This window comes from Trachurus trachurus, assembly GCF_905171665.1.
Source record: "Trachurus trachurus genome assembly, chromosome: 19".
NCBI classification, from domain to species: domain Eukaryota; kingdom Metazoa; phylum Chordata; class Actinopteri; order Carangiformes; family Carangidae; genus Trachurus; species Trachurus trachurus.
The window spans coordinates 16,541,886-16,554,586 of record NC_139913.1 but is presented as its reverse complement, the minus strand read 5'-3'; the positions used below and the strand labels follow the sequence as shown (position 1 = coordinate 16,554,586).

The 12,701-nt window shown below is 42.1% G+C and overlaps 1 protein-coding gene across 1 annotated transcript in view; it reads left to right on the top strand.

The window, feature by feature from the left end:
• The window catches only part of cacna1g (calcium channel, voltage-dependent, T type, alpha 1G subunit), a gene marked incomplete at both ends in the record, with an annotated part of 226,149 nt that overhangs the window by 78,965 nt on the left and 134,483 nt on the right, over positions 1 to 12,701 (top strand). The window contains one exon of the mRNA XM_083994227.1: positions 5,331 to 5,442. Within this exon, the coding sequence (XP_083850353.1) occupies positions 5,331 to 5,442 (112 nt within the window). The remainder of the gene's footprint in view (positions 1 to 5,330; positions 5,443 to 12,701) is intronic.

The window sequence follows — 12,701 nt, the reverse complement described above, 5'->3', positions numbered from 1 at the left end:
CGGCCCCTCAGCGGGAGATATAGATTTTTGAAAGTGCGAACAGAGAGCCAAAGCTGTGTGGAGAGATGGATGCAGAACCACGTTCAGCCAGAGTTATAGTAAACACAATGAATAATATCTATTCAGAGAGGCCTGTCTGTATTGATCAGCCTCAGACTGTGTGTGAGCCTCATCTCTTTCTGCTGAGGATTAATTTCCCTCCTCATGAAAGAAGTAAGAGTTGGAGAAAACTTGATGAAATGAGTTAAAAATAAAAATGAGTTTAAAGTTTAAAAATGAGAAATAAGTTTTTTGCAGAAAAACTTTGCTCTTTTGAATCTGTTACCCCATTTTGCCTTTCTTTCCCGTTCACGCACACACACACATCGGTATGTACTCGCACACTGATGCTTTTGTTGTTGTTTGTGTCCTGGTGTCTGGTGTCAGATCATTAGAGGACAGGATCAGAGTGAATCAGCAGTGTGATGCAGGGAGGCAGGGGAGGACATAAGGCTTGAATATTGTTTTTCCTTCATTAAGCAAGAAGAAAGGCATGTTAGCGTGTGTGTGTGTGTGTGTGTGTGTGTGACAGAAGACTGAAAAGATCCCATGAGAGCAGAACACAGACAACTTTTTAAGGTGTTGATGAGTTTGATAATGCTGCCTATCTGATGAAAGCACTGTTGTGAGTTAGTGTGTGTATGGGGAGGTGTGTGTGTGTGTAAGTGTGTCTGTGGTATGAAGCAGGCTTCTTGCTTTCAGAGTTTTGACAGAGCATATCCTTGTGTATCTTTCCTCTAATTGAATCCATCCCTCAGGGCGTCACCACTTGTTTATATGCTGACACCATGAAGGTGAGTGTGTGTGTATGTGTGTGCGTAGCTACATACTGAACCCTGCAAACACTCTCCCCTTATTGTTTAATTATAGCCCAACAGCTGGAGCGATGAAGGACGAGAACAGAGACAGGAAAGGAAGAGTTATTGATTAAATGAGTCAGATTATTCATATTTGATGTTTTGCTCTGTCTCCACTCTCCTCCGCCGTCACCTTCATTTCTTTTCTGTTAATAAATTGTCTATATTCCGTTGAAGGGCCGCCAATAAACAATACATTTCATACACTTCATCAGCTGACAGGGTCTGGAGTGCGCCAGTAAAACTTTGTCTCCCCTTTTTACACGTGTGCCAAGGGCAAGTAGTGTGTTCTCAACCAGCGTTCTCTGTAACCACATATTGTATCAATGATATTTTTTCTAATGTTGTTTTTGAAGTCATTTATTCATATACAAATTATATTTAATGACTTCATACATAGAATAGAATAGAAAGTCTTTATCCACATCATGAACACAATGAGAGTAGGGATGCTCCTCCTGGTCAGTACATCAATTTTAAAAAAAAGTCAATATACAATTGCATTTACACATTGCACATGGTAAAAGAAAGGTGACCAGGTTTCAGGAGTTAAGGGTTCTGATAGTTTAGATAGTTCTGAGATAGAAACTATGTTTAAGTCCATGCTGCTCTATGTATTAATTCTGTGATTAGTGCAGGATTGACATTAGTATGAGCCACTGAGGCAACAAGTAGCAGTAACAACAAATTATGATGAATGCTAACTCGTAGTCTGTTAGTAGCGCAAATAGTGAAGAGTCAGAAATATCAGTCCAACAACAGCAACAGTTGTCAAATGTTAGCTCATGTTAGCCACCGGAGCTACTGGTCATGTCCAAACAGAATTAAAACAGCCGGGCCACAAGTGTATTGAGAGAAACTTACTGATGAGTTGTAAACAGAAACCTGATCAAGTCCCTATGTTTGCAAACAGTTGCATATTTATTCGCTAATTAACCAGTTGTGTACATGTAATTAATTCAGTGATCCACTCCATCACACACCAGTGATGCTTCTCATCACTACTTAAATTGACAATTCATGGTGATGGTAAGATAAGGGCAGAATGCCAAATGAAAATGATGAATCCAGTGTTTGTTGAGTTTTTGCATTCTGGTTCTTCTTTCCTCCTTGATGATAAAATACACATTGGCAGTATTAAATATCTTGTCCAAGGTCTTGGATGACTCCAACTCTGAGTTTAAACCAACACAGCATAAACTTTGAGAAACTCTGCAAGAACAGAGTGTTCTCAGTTCTTAGTGCAAACACTTCATGCATAAGTCATTCCACGTTCTACCCCTGTACTACCACGCTACATAATACAAATCTTATTGTTTAACACTTTATCTCTTTCTATTCTCACCTCTCTGCCTAAAAAAATGAAGCACCTTACTGTATAGGGCTCAGAAACCATTCACACCCTGTTTTCAAATTCTGTTATGTTGCCTCATTTCACTTTATTTCAGCGCTTTTCTATCAATACCTGATACCCAAAGTGTGTACAGAAACCATTATTTGTTCATACCACATTCACACCAGTGGTGGTAGCTACATGTGTAGCCACAGCTGCACTGGGGCACAGCAGGATTCAAAACACCAACCCTCTGATTATTGGACGTCCCGCTCTACCTCCTGAGCTCCATCCATCCATCCATCCATCCATCCATCCATCCATCCATCCATCCATCCATCCATCCATCCATCCATCCATCCATCCATCCATCCATCCATCCATCCATCCATCCATCCATCCATCCATCCATCCATCCATCCATCCATCCATCCATCCATCCATATCCAATCCCAGCTATAGTGCACCATAGACAGGTCACCAGTCATAGAGACAAATAGCCATTCAACTTACAGTAAGTAAGTAAGTACCAATGGACCTACAGTAACATGCATGTTAGGTCTTTGGAGCGTGGGAGGAAGCTGGAGAACACACAGGCAGAACATGCAAACTCCACACAAGAAGACATCAACTCTCTGCCCTAAATATTTGGTGCATGCTAAACATTTTAGCTTAGATTTTAACCATAATAAAATGTAAAAAAAAAACAAAAACAAAAAAAGTTTAATATTTCTTATACTTCCCTGATGCACTGTGAGTAGTACATAATAGTCTGACTGTGGAGAGCTGCAGTGCACTTGGCATCCTTTGTTCAATATTACACACATGAAGGGTTTCTGTTGTTTCCCTAGGTGCTGTACTCTTGGTTGTACATTGTTTTATTATTCATGTTGTCTGATATTATGAAAATGTTCACGCTGACCTGTGGAGACTGGCGCAGTCGACAGCAGAGGCTCAGAAGTACTGGTGCTGGGTACAAATACATCTTTTATACAGAGCTGTGATAGAAAATATACTCTGCTGTTTCTAACACAGAGGCGCAATAATATTCATTTCTCATATTCAGGGTTTTATTTTGAAAGTTTTCCTTTTTTATCTGTTGACCTGGTGTTTCCTGTCACATTTCCAGAAGCTATGTGGTCTCTTAATGCTCAGCTCAGATGAAGATTGATGTCAGTAACGTACAGAGACAACACATACGGCTCATTATTTTTAATTAGCCCTTCACTGTGTAGATGCTATCACTGTGTGTCAACAACAGTTTTTACCCCCTGCAACTTTCAGTGCCACCGCTCTTACATTATAGACCTGAGTGTCTGGGTTTTTGTTTCCTGTTTAATGATCCCACTCTCCATACTGACTGATCTTTTTAATTGCATCCCTTTGGACTCCCAGAACTTTGTGTGCATCCTCCAGTGTGTGACGTAACCGAGCGCTGCCTTCCAGATGCACCCATCTTTACCCAAACGATGCCGCCGAGGTTCCTGCTGGTCACGGACTCATATATCCCCACAGCCTGCATCTATTATTCACTACTCCTCTTCAATAGTGTATAGGAACCACCAGTATCACTGTATCACATTCTGTCCAAGTGTCTCATGGCGTTACATTCAAATTGGATGATTCTGTAGCACATGATTTATGTCCAGTGTCGATGTTGAGGGTGAATGCGGGGGGGAAGCGGCGAGGCCTTTATTTAGCGAGGCATAAAATAAAGATTTGGTGGTTGGGGTGGTGGATGAGCTCTGACTTTCTCAGCAGCGACAGTATCTAAGTGAATAATAAATGCTTGGAGGTATTTTTAGGCATTTCATGTCTTTATTACAGAGACAACAGAGATGGCAGCGAACGAGGAGGGAGAGGTGGGTGGGGAACGTGCCTCACATGAAGCAGGATGACTTCACGATTTACAGCCAGCACCTTCACCACCATGGTGACCGATAAATAACCATATATATTATTATTATACAGCCATTCCTGTCGAACATTACATTAAGAAAGATGTATAGGTATAGATTGCTGCTATTAGATCGTCTGGTGTTCCTCTTTCAAAGTTTTAATGACATGAAAGACAAAATCTAAGGCTCTCGGTGCTAGTGTCGTTGTTGCTGTTGTGGTGGCTGTGGGACCGTGCTGACCCAGCTGCATTCTGGGTCAGTGGGATAAATGAGGAAGTGGTGGCTAATACGATAAAAGATGGACAGGTCGTTTGTCTTCACAGCCTCCGTGCACACTTTTACAGACAGATGAAATGCAGCGATATCCTTTTTAGCTCACGTAGCACACACACAGTCTATTCTGTGCAACTATGTTTACCAGGCTGGATGTGGGGCGCTGACTGTGAATGCAGTAGCGATCTATAAAATAAGTGGGTGTGTGATTATGTGAATGCATGGAGCCCACATATCTGTGTCATAGTGCTTTGTGTGTGTGTGTGTGTGTGTGTGTGTGTGTGTGTGTGTGTGTGTGTGTGTGTAATCTCTGCTTCCTCTCATAGCTGTCTGATGTCACATGGCTCAGGCCGGTGTTTAGCCTAAACCACATTAGGAATGCCCCACTTCAACCCTGTGGTCAATAAAATTCATGCCCCATGCATCAAGATGTCTTCACATCCAATAACTCTGAAACCAGATGCTTCGTACTCAACCTCCGTGTCTCCCTGCTCCTGCCTCTGTTGTCTGTTTTCTGCCTGGCACAATCTCTTTAAAGCGCCTGTCTCGTTTCCTCACTAACAATCTGAACATCTTCCAACAGACCTTGCAAACAGATCTTTGGTTAACAGGGTGAAATGGGAGCAATGACTGCCACTCAAATCAGGCACAGCAGGGCGTTCCTACTTCCTGGATTCCACTGTGGCTCGTTTTTTTCCCCTCTCAAAAGCCAGTTTTGAAAGTGAATTGGGCTTTAAGAGATGTGTAAACTGCTCCGACAAAGTGATGCAGTTTATAAACTTGAATGAGATAATGAGGTCACTGGAGAAAGCCGAGAGAAATGCACATTCATTTCCTGCTGGTTGTTACTTGCGAGCTCCCAGCTCTTGTCATAAATATGTAAGACATGATTTTCTGCCTGTGTTGTTGTATTCCTTAACTGTTGTCCACATGGTTCGAGCGCGCATCCATGCTGGTGATCCTGCTGAACTGTGTGACACTGGGCATGTTTCATCCCTGCGAGGACAGCAACTGTGACTCTGAGAGGTGCAGGATCCTGCAGGTAAGATCATCTTTGGCTTTATTCTCGGTGGATTAAGTGTCCTTTCCTGCATGTTTTTTTTTTAATACAGAAAGTCTGTGGAAAGCAAAGACTGTTTTCTTATGATGTAAACATGTGTAAATATTTTCCCTTGGGTTACGGAAAACTTTCGCTGCCACCACACTTAAAATATGTGACAATAATACCTGAGGCAGACATGAAGAACTTCATGATGCACAGTGGAGTTGTGTCAGTTTCTACTGACACGAGCATGGGCTTGAGGTAGGTAGGTTTCTTACCTTTAATTGTCGGTGCAAGCTATTTTTAGAACGGCGGAGCAGAGCCGCGAGCTGCTCAGAGCTATGCTACAGAGGCTCATGGGATTTCTTGGTTTCCCCCATCAAACTCATCAAATACACAATCCAACAACTCCAAAACGCTCTCGTGGACAAGTTGTGACCTGCACATTCACCACGCTATGAGATAATAACGGAACGTTACGAGACAGAGTTGTTTTTGAGGTAAATTCATGCAAAACCGCTGACCCCTGCTGGTCCATGAGGTCACATGGTAACATATCACGTTTTCAAAATTTACAATGTTTCGAAATGCCTGCAACATACAGTAGATGTGTTGTTGTCGTTGATTCAGACCACACCAGAGTTCGACGCCGCACCGAATGTGACTGTTGTGTTCACACTGAACCAAACGCACCAAACTCAGGCCCAAAGTTTAACTGGGCTGACTTAAACACAGAATGTGTGAAAATACTCAGCTAGAATGTAAAATCAGAGATACAGTATGGTAATACTGTAATTTTAGCTTGTAATGTGAACTGTTGAAGTTGGCATATTGTTTTTGGGTCTATGCAGAGTTAGGTGGTCCGTGAGTGTTTTTTTATGGGTTAAGTGGTCCCTGGTCTGAAAAAGTTTGAGAAACACAGATGTAGGTCATTACTTTTGCAGTTTAATTCTTTTCCTTAAATAATGTAATATAAGTGCTTTAACTAATGGGTGATATGTAGTGGGTAATTGGTTTCGGTTTTCAAGTAAGTTGCCCTGTGCAGCTTTCCAAAAAGCCGTGTTGAAATCTTCATGCATTTTTTAGAGTGCACTCCAGTAATTCCCGAGTGGAAGCAGACTGATGTGTAGTTCCAGGCAAAGGCAGACTGAAGTATCTGGGGTTTTCCCTGGAAGCCACTGGACAATTAGGCCGATGAAACGGAGACAAAAAAGTTGCAGAAAATCGATTTAAGTGTGCCTCAATTGTTGCTGTGCAGTCACTGGGCCAGACGGTGGTGGGTGGAGCCATGTTAAAATTGGCTAAGGCTAAATATTGGCTACAGTCAAGGAAACTGTTTCACATATACCTACCTCATGGCCAGTTAACTTCGATCCATGTGGGTCTGCCTCACCCCCCTTTTCCCACTGCTGTAAATCAATCAGACACTCCACATTGTAACGAAAAAGAGGAAACAGTCCTAAACCCTCGTCCATATATTGGCCTGTAAAAACACTGATAAAGAAATCATGGAAGAAAATGCAGGGGTGAAGCTGAGAGATGAGGGAACAAAAAGACACTCCAGGCAGGTGCAACAAAGAGCATCAGAATGACTGACTGTACGTTTGGTGCTGCTGTTTCTACGGTACCACCACCAGAGGAGACGCTCCAAAGCCGACCCCAGTCCTACAGGAGACTGAGCTCAATGAGACTGACAGCAGAGATCCAGCACAGGCCCCCGAGCCCAGGCAGAGCACCAGTCACATAGGGTTCATAAGAGGAATCATTGGGTTAGCTGGGTTTTTGTTTATATCAGTTACAAATGAGGTAACATTCACAGAAACTTAACAGTCAGTGGCATCTGTTTAATAATAACATTTCAGGTACATCCCACTGAGACATCTTCCAATGGGTCAAAAAGAAAAAAAAACACAAACACACATTTACAGACGCAACATTCACACATGGATGTGACAGTTATAAGATAAGGACAACCAATGCAGTGTAATGGCTGGAAAACAACAGGTATTAGTGTTTGGTAAAACCACTATACATGGCAGATTAGATCCAGAGAGCAGGAACTCTGAAACACTGAGATAAATTATGCAGTATATAAATAAGAAGAATCTCAGAGAGAGACATGAAAACATTTCCATAATATCTGGCCTTTGCAGCTCCCTCCATTTGCATTATCTGAGATGTAGAATAAACAACAACATTGTGTGGAGGTGTTTCCATTAATTCATAGACTGCCTTTAACCTAGCAAACACTAATGGAGGAGCATTGTTTTTCCCTTTGTAAAAAAAAACAAAAAAACAAAACAAGAGGACAGAAAGCACATTTGTTTTGTGTGTTTGCTGAGGGAATCGAGCGCAGCGAGACGCAGCAGAGGAGATCTGTTCATCTTGTGCAGGGGAAGGATAATGTGCTCGCAAAGTGGTTCCAAATAGATTGAATCAGAACAAAGTCCTCTTATTTTCTTGTCCACTGACTCAGTGAAATTGAACAGTTTTGTTCCAAAATGAGATACAGCAGGGCCCAAAAGCTATATGGAAAAGGTCTCGGACTCTTGGACCCCACTCTGTCAATCATTTAGAAAATAGAGCCCCAATACTGTATGTGACCACATAATGTCTGAAGTCACTTCACTGGGTAAGACAGGAGCTGGTCAAAATTTTGCCCTAGAAAGGAGGAGTGGAGAGGAAGGAAGGAAAAAAAAACAATTAGTATGGGAAGACAAAGGAAAGAGAGGGAAAGGAGAGGAGAAGAGGAAGGAAAACAGTCCGATGAAGGAAAACAAGGTTGCAGAGCAGGAAAGGAGTGGGAAAGAAGTACAAGGAAAAGGCAAAGTACAGGAAATGAGAGGAAACTGAATGAATGGAAATGGGAAAGAACATCAGGAAAATTAGAAGAGGAGAAAAGGAAATGAGATAGAAAGGAGACAAATTACCACACAATGAGAGAATAGATGAATTTGGAGAAAGGGATGGTTTGACAGAGGCATTGAGAGCTGAGAAATTGAGGTTTTGAGTCTGCCGTTGCCAGGGCAACATGTGCCCATCCACTCCCTCCATCTTCTCTGCTCAATAGTATGAGATGTGATTTAATTCGGCGGCCCCCCTCTCTGCAGTGCAGATGAATGTAGAGCCTAGAGGTTAAACGCATTCTCATTAAAACCTCGCTCTGCACATTTCCATCTCCCCATCTCCCTCCACGTCGATATGTTAAGAGGCCGTAAAGGCACATGACCTGCGCACTCGTCAGTCTTTGATCCATCTCACACACAGTGGAACATACTGAGTCCAGTTTTCTCACTCTTCACAGGCTCTCTCTCGCTTTCTCTTTCACACTTTCACATTCTTGACGTGCCATTGCCTCAGTCCATCCTCACCTCTCATTTTTTCTTCTTTAATGGGTTTGACTTCAAGGCCATCACGTTCAATATTTACTTCAATGCATGATGGGTTTTGAGAACATAGTGGTGTAACACTATTTCTTCTGTTACAACTATGTGTGATACTTGCAAGCAGGATTGAAGAGATCACTATGGTGTAGGTTTAGTTTAGTGTTATGCTCCCTGTTTTGCATTAGGACTACCTGGGGGATCCATGAGAGAGTTAGTGCAAGAGGAGAGATTCTTCAGTACAGAGTGGAATTAAATGAATTAACTTGACAAACAATATCAAAAGAAATGCACAGTTGCAGTGGAGAATGTTCAGTGGAGTATTTGTATTCCTCCACAGAAGGACAGGATGAGATAGAGAATACAAAAGAGTGGTTGAGGGACAGTAACAAAAGAACAAAGGGATGTGATGGATGCAGGTTGTGTCTTGTGTGTGTTTTATGAAAGTGTGCAAGATTTTCTTGAAGCAAAACAAAAAGCCAAACTTTCAAGTGTTTTCTCTGTAATCCCCTCGGTTCAGCCCCTCTACTGACTTCTGCTAACAAGCAAATAATAACAACAGTTGTTGGCAAACAGCCAATCAAAGCAGTGGGGCAGCAGATAGTCAGACCCACCTGGAATCACATTTATACCATCTGCTCTCATTAGCCCCAGCTTTGGGCATGTACAGTATCATGTTTTCCCACACACAGCGCACTTTAGATAATCTTAAAACTATCCACCTCCTGACTTTACACGGTTGAATAATGATAAATAACAACTGCTGGTTTGGATTTTTAATGTTGTGGATTAATCTGTGATTTTATTTTTGTTTTGTTTTTTCAGCTGCCAGCAGGTGGGGCAGTGTATCACTCGCCCACAAAATTCCACAAAACAGTATGAAATAAGTGAATTTACAAAAGTGTATATGCAGTAGTTATATAAAAAATAAATATCCATAAAAAATATAGATAACCTTCAGTGAGGGAGCAAGTGTCAGGAACAGATTTTGCCATTGGACTAAAACGATTTCAAATTTCGATGCTAGCAGACTTTTTCTTTGAATTCCCTTTCCCTATAGTATTATGTGATATACAGTATCATAATATTTGCCTAAAATATTCAACCTGGCTTTATCATCACCATGAACTTATGTTACATCATTTTTGCAAAGCATTTTTTCACCAGGCCACATATTGAATGCTTTCTCAAAATATAAGAATCCCAACTTATTATAGTCTTTTATTATAGCCTCTAATCACTAGTAATGTATCCTTAAGTGTTAAGGCTATTAACAAAGCCAAACTATTTTGGATCATCTTCACTCAATCATTAGGGAAATATATGACAATCATATTACCTTAATTAGAATCCTTTTTAGCTTTACATTAATCCAAACATGCTCCAAAGTTGCATGTCCTGCATGAATCTCTAGACTGCAGTTTGAACTTTACATGACGATCTCCATGGCTCTCCTCTCTGATGCATCCCAGTGAGCCCTCTCAGCCCTCTCTATCTGCTGACACAGCTAACGGCCACTGTGATGATCACAGGAGACTGAAGCTGAGAGAAAGATGACTCCTGCTCGTTGTGTCGGCGATGTTGAAAGGTCACCCCGAGGCATTTTCACAATAGCTTTTTGATGACATTTGGGAAACATTTCAAATCTGCTTCACCGCAACATCAGATCTCATCATTCAAATAGTTACGGGAACTTAACTTTATGCATTTTCTTACCTTCTTCTCAAAGAGGCTCAGTCACTGTGATTCCATGGTGTGATCCGTGTAACAACCAAAAGAGTCAGCCACCAACTACAAAAAGTCATTTGTCTGTATTTGGGTCATTTAAGCCATTTTAAGCTCCTTACCCAGTTGAATCAACAGCCAATGTTGTCATTATTTGATGACACCGTCTGGTTTACATGCAGACACACACACACACGCACAGACGCACAGGCCTGGTATGTGCCTATGAGGAAACATCAGCGCTTGTGTCTGCACGGGTGTGTGTGCCATTACCCCGGCTGGTGGTGATTGAGCTGAAAAGTCTCTCTCACAATATTATCTCCCTCCACCTGCAAGGAGAAGATCTCAGCTGAATGGCAGATTACAGTTAGCCTGCCCTATTGTCCTCACCACATGAGGCATGCACCGCCTTCACCGGCACGTATGGCTGTCTGCCTGGCTGTCTGAGTGCACCTGTGTGTGTGTGTGTGCGTGCGTGTGTGTGTTGAAAGCACCTGACCCTTGTGATAATAGCATTCAGACCTGTGACAGGCAGAATTAGCATACATAGTGGCTAAGGTTTATTTTCAGGAGAGGCTGTATGGGAATGTTTTCATCAAATTGTTGGCATCTGTTTTTATACCCATCTTTGTGTATATACAGTGTATGTGCGCGTACAGAAAATTCTACCAACCAGTTTCTCATGGTCTGGTTTAGGTGTTTCCTCACAGACTGTCACTGAGAATATGGCCACCCAGAAACAGTGATGGTCGTCCCTGTGGAGGTTCCACCTATGTAGCCCAGTCAGAGTAACCAGTAGGTTCTTTATCACCTCTCTTACCAGGGTCACCACCCAATTGCTAAGTTGTTGTGATATAAAGCAAATTAGTATGAGGTTGTGGGGATGGATGGGCCAACGAAACAGGAATTTCGAAGAGCTCGCTCTTCCTTTCTCATTTCAAACTGATTGTTCCCCTCATGACAACATACTGTAGGTTCTCTAACCTTGAGAAAGCAGTTATTATAACCCAAGCTAAGTTCTCTTCCAAAACTTTATTTTTTTTCCTGCATGAACCTAAGCAAAAACATTTACCATTCCCCAAGCTTAAGTGCGTATTCATCACGTTAACTGTGATGACTTAAGTCTATTCCCTATAGGTCATCAAGTGAAGGAAAAAATAACTTTTATTGTCATTTTGACTAGAGAAGAAGAACAATCACAAGAACAAAAAAATTGCATTGCAATGAACAATAAAATCTGTACACTTTCACATATAGGCCTAAATGGATTATGTTTGACTTTTTAAATTGTATGAGATGACGTTTAAAGCTGTTGGTGATGTGAACCTGGACTTGGTCTATATGTACCTACCCAGTGTTTCCCACTGTACATTAAAGCGAAGGCACCTTGACTGAAATAAAGACGTCCATCACTAACTTGAAGAAATGATCACACTGTTATGCACTGTTAGTTGACTGTTAAGATCCTCACCTGAATGAATGCATGATGAGATGAGGTGTGTCAGGAGCCGTCTGATGCCGTTCAGCAGCTGACACTGATCGATCACCTCCTACATTTGTCTTTGTGGTAATCCTATAGGACACTTTGTCACAATGTTGGGGACAAAAGAACTTCCTTTATTGACTAGAGGGTAAAGTCCTGGCACGGTGAGTTTTCAGTTTGCTAGTTTCTGGCTCCTGCCTGGTTAATGTGGTCTGTACGCTCTGTCTGTGCTCAGCCCCCAGCAGCACAGACCTCTGCCAACCAGTTTCCTGGGGGAAACCCTGTGCACCCACCAACAATGCTCCTTAAGTGGATGCTTGCTATCATGTGGACTTGACTGCTACAATTTTCTGCCTGATTGCTTATTGTTTACCCACAGCAGTCTTGGCTAGCTGTGGAAACACACACCGGCGTCTAAATCATATACAGGGATCTTCCTGAACTGCAGATCTGCAGATTTGCTCGTCAGGAGCAGGAGCTGCGACACTTCCCACTCGGGCACCGCACTGTATCTAATAACTGCTTTGACACTTAAGGATTTGTGAGTGAGCCATGTAGAGTCATTAGGGAGCGCTCTAAGTGCACTCAACATAAGTGATACAGTGTACTTAGAACATAAAGGCTCCGATCTAGAGGTGACGAGAGGGTGTGTGGTGTTGGCACTCACT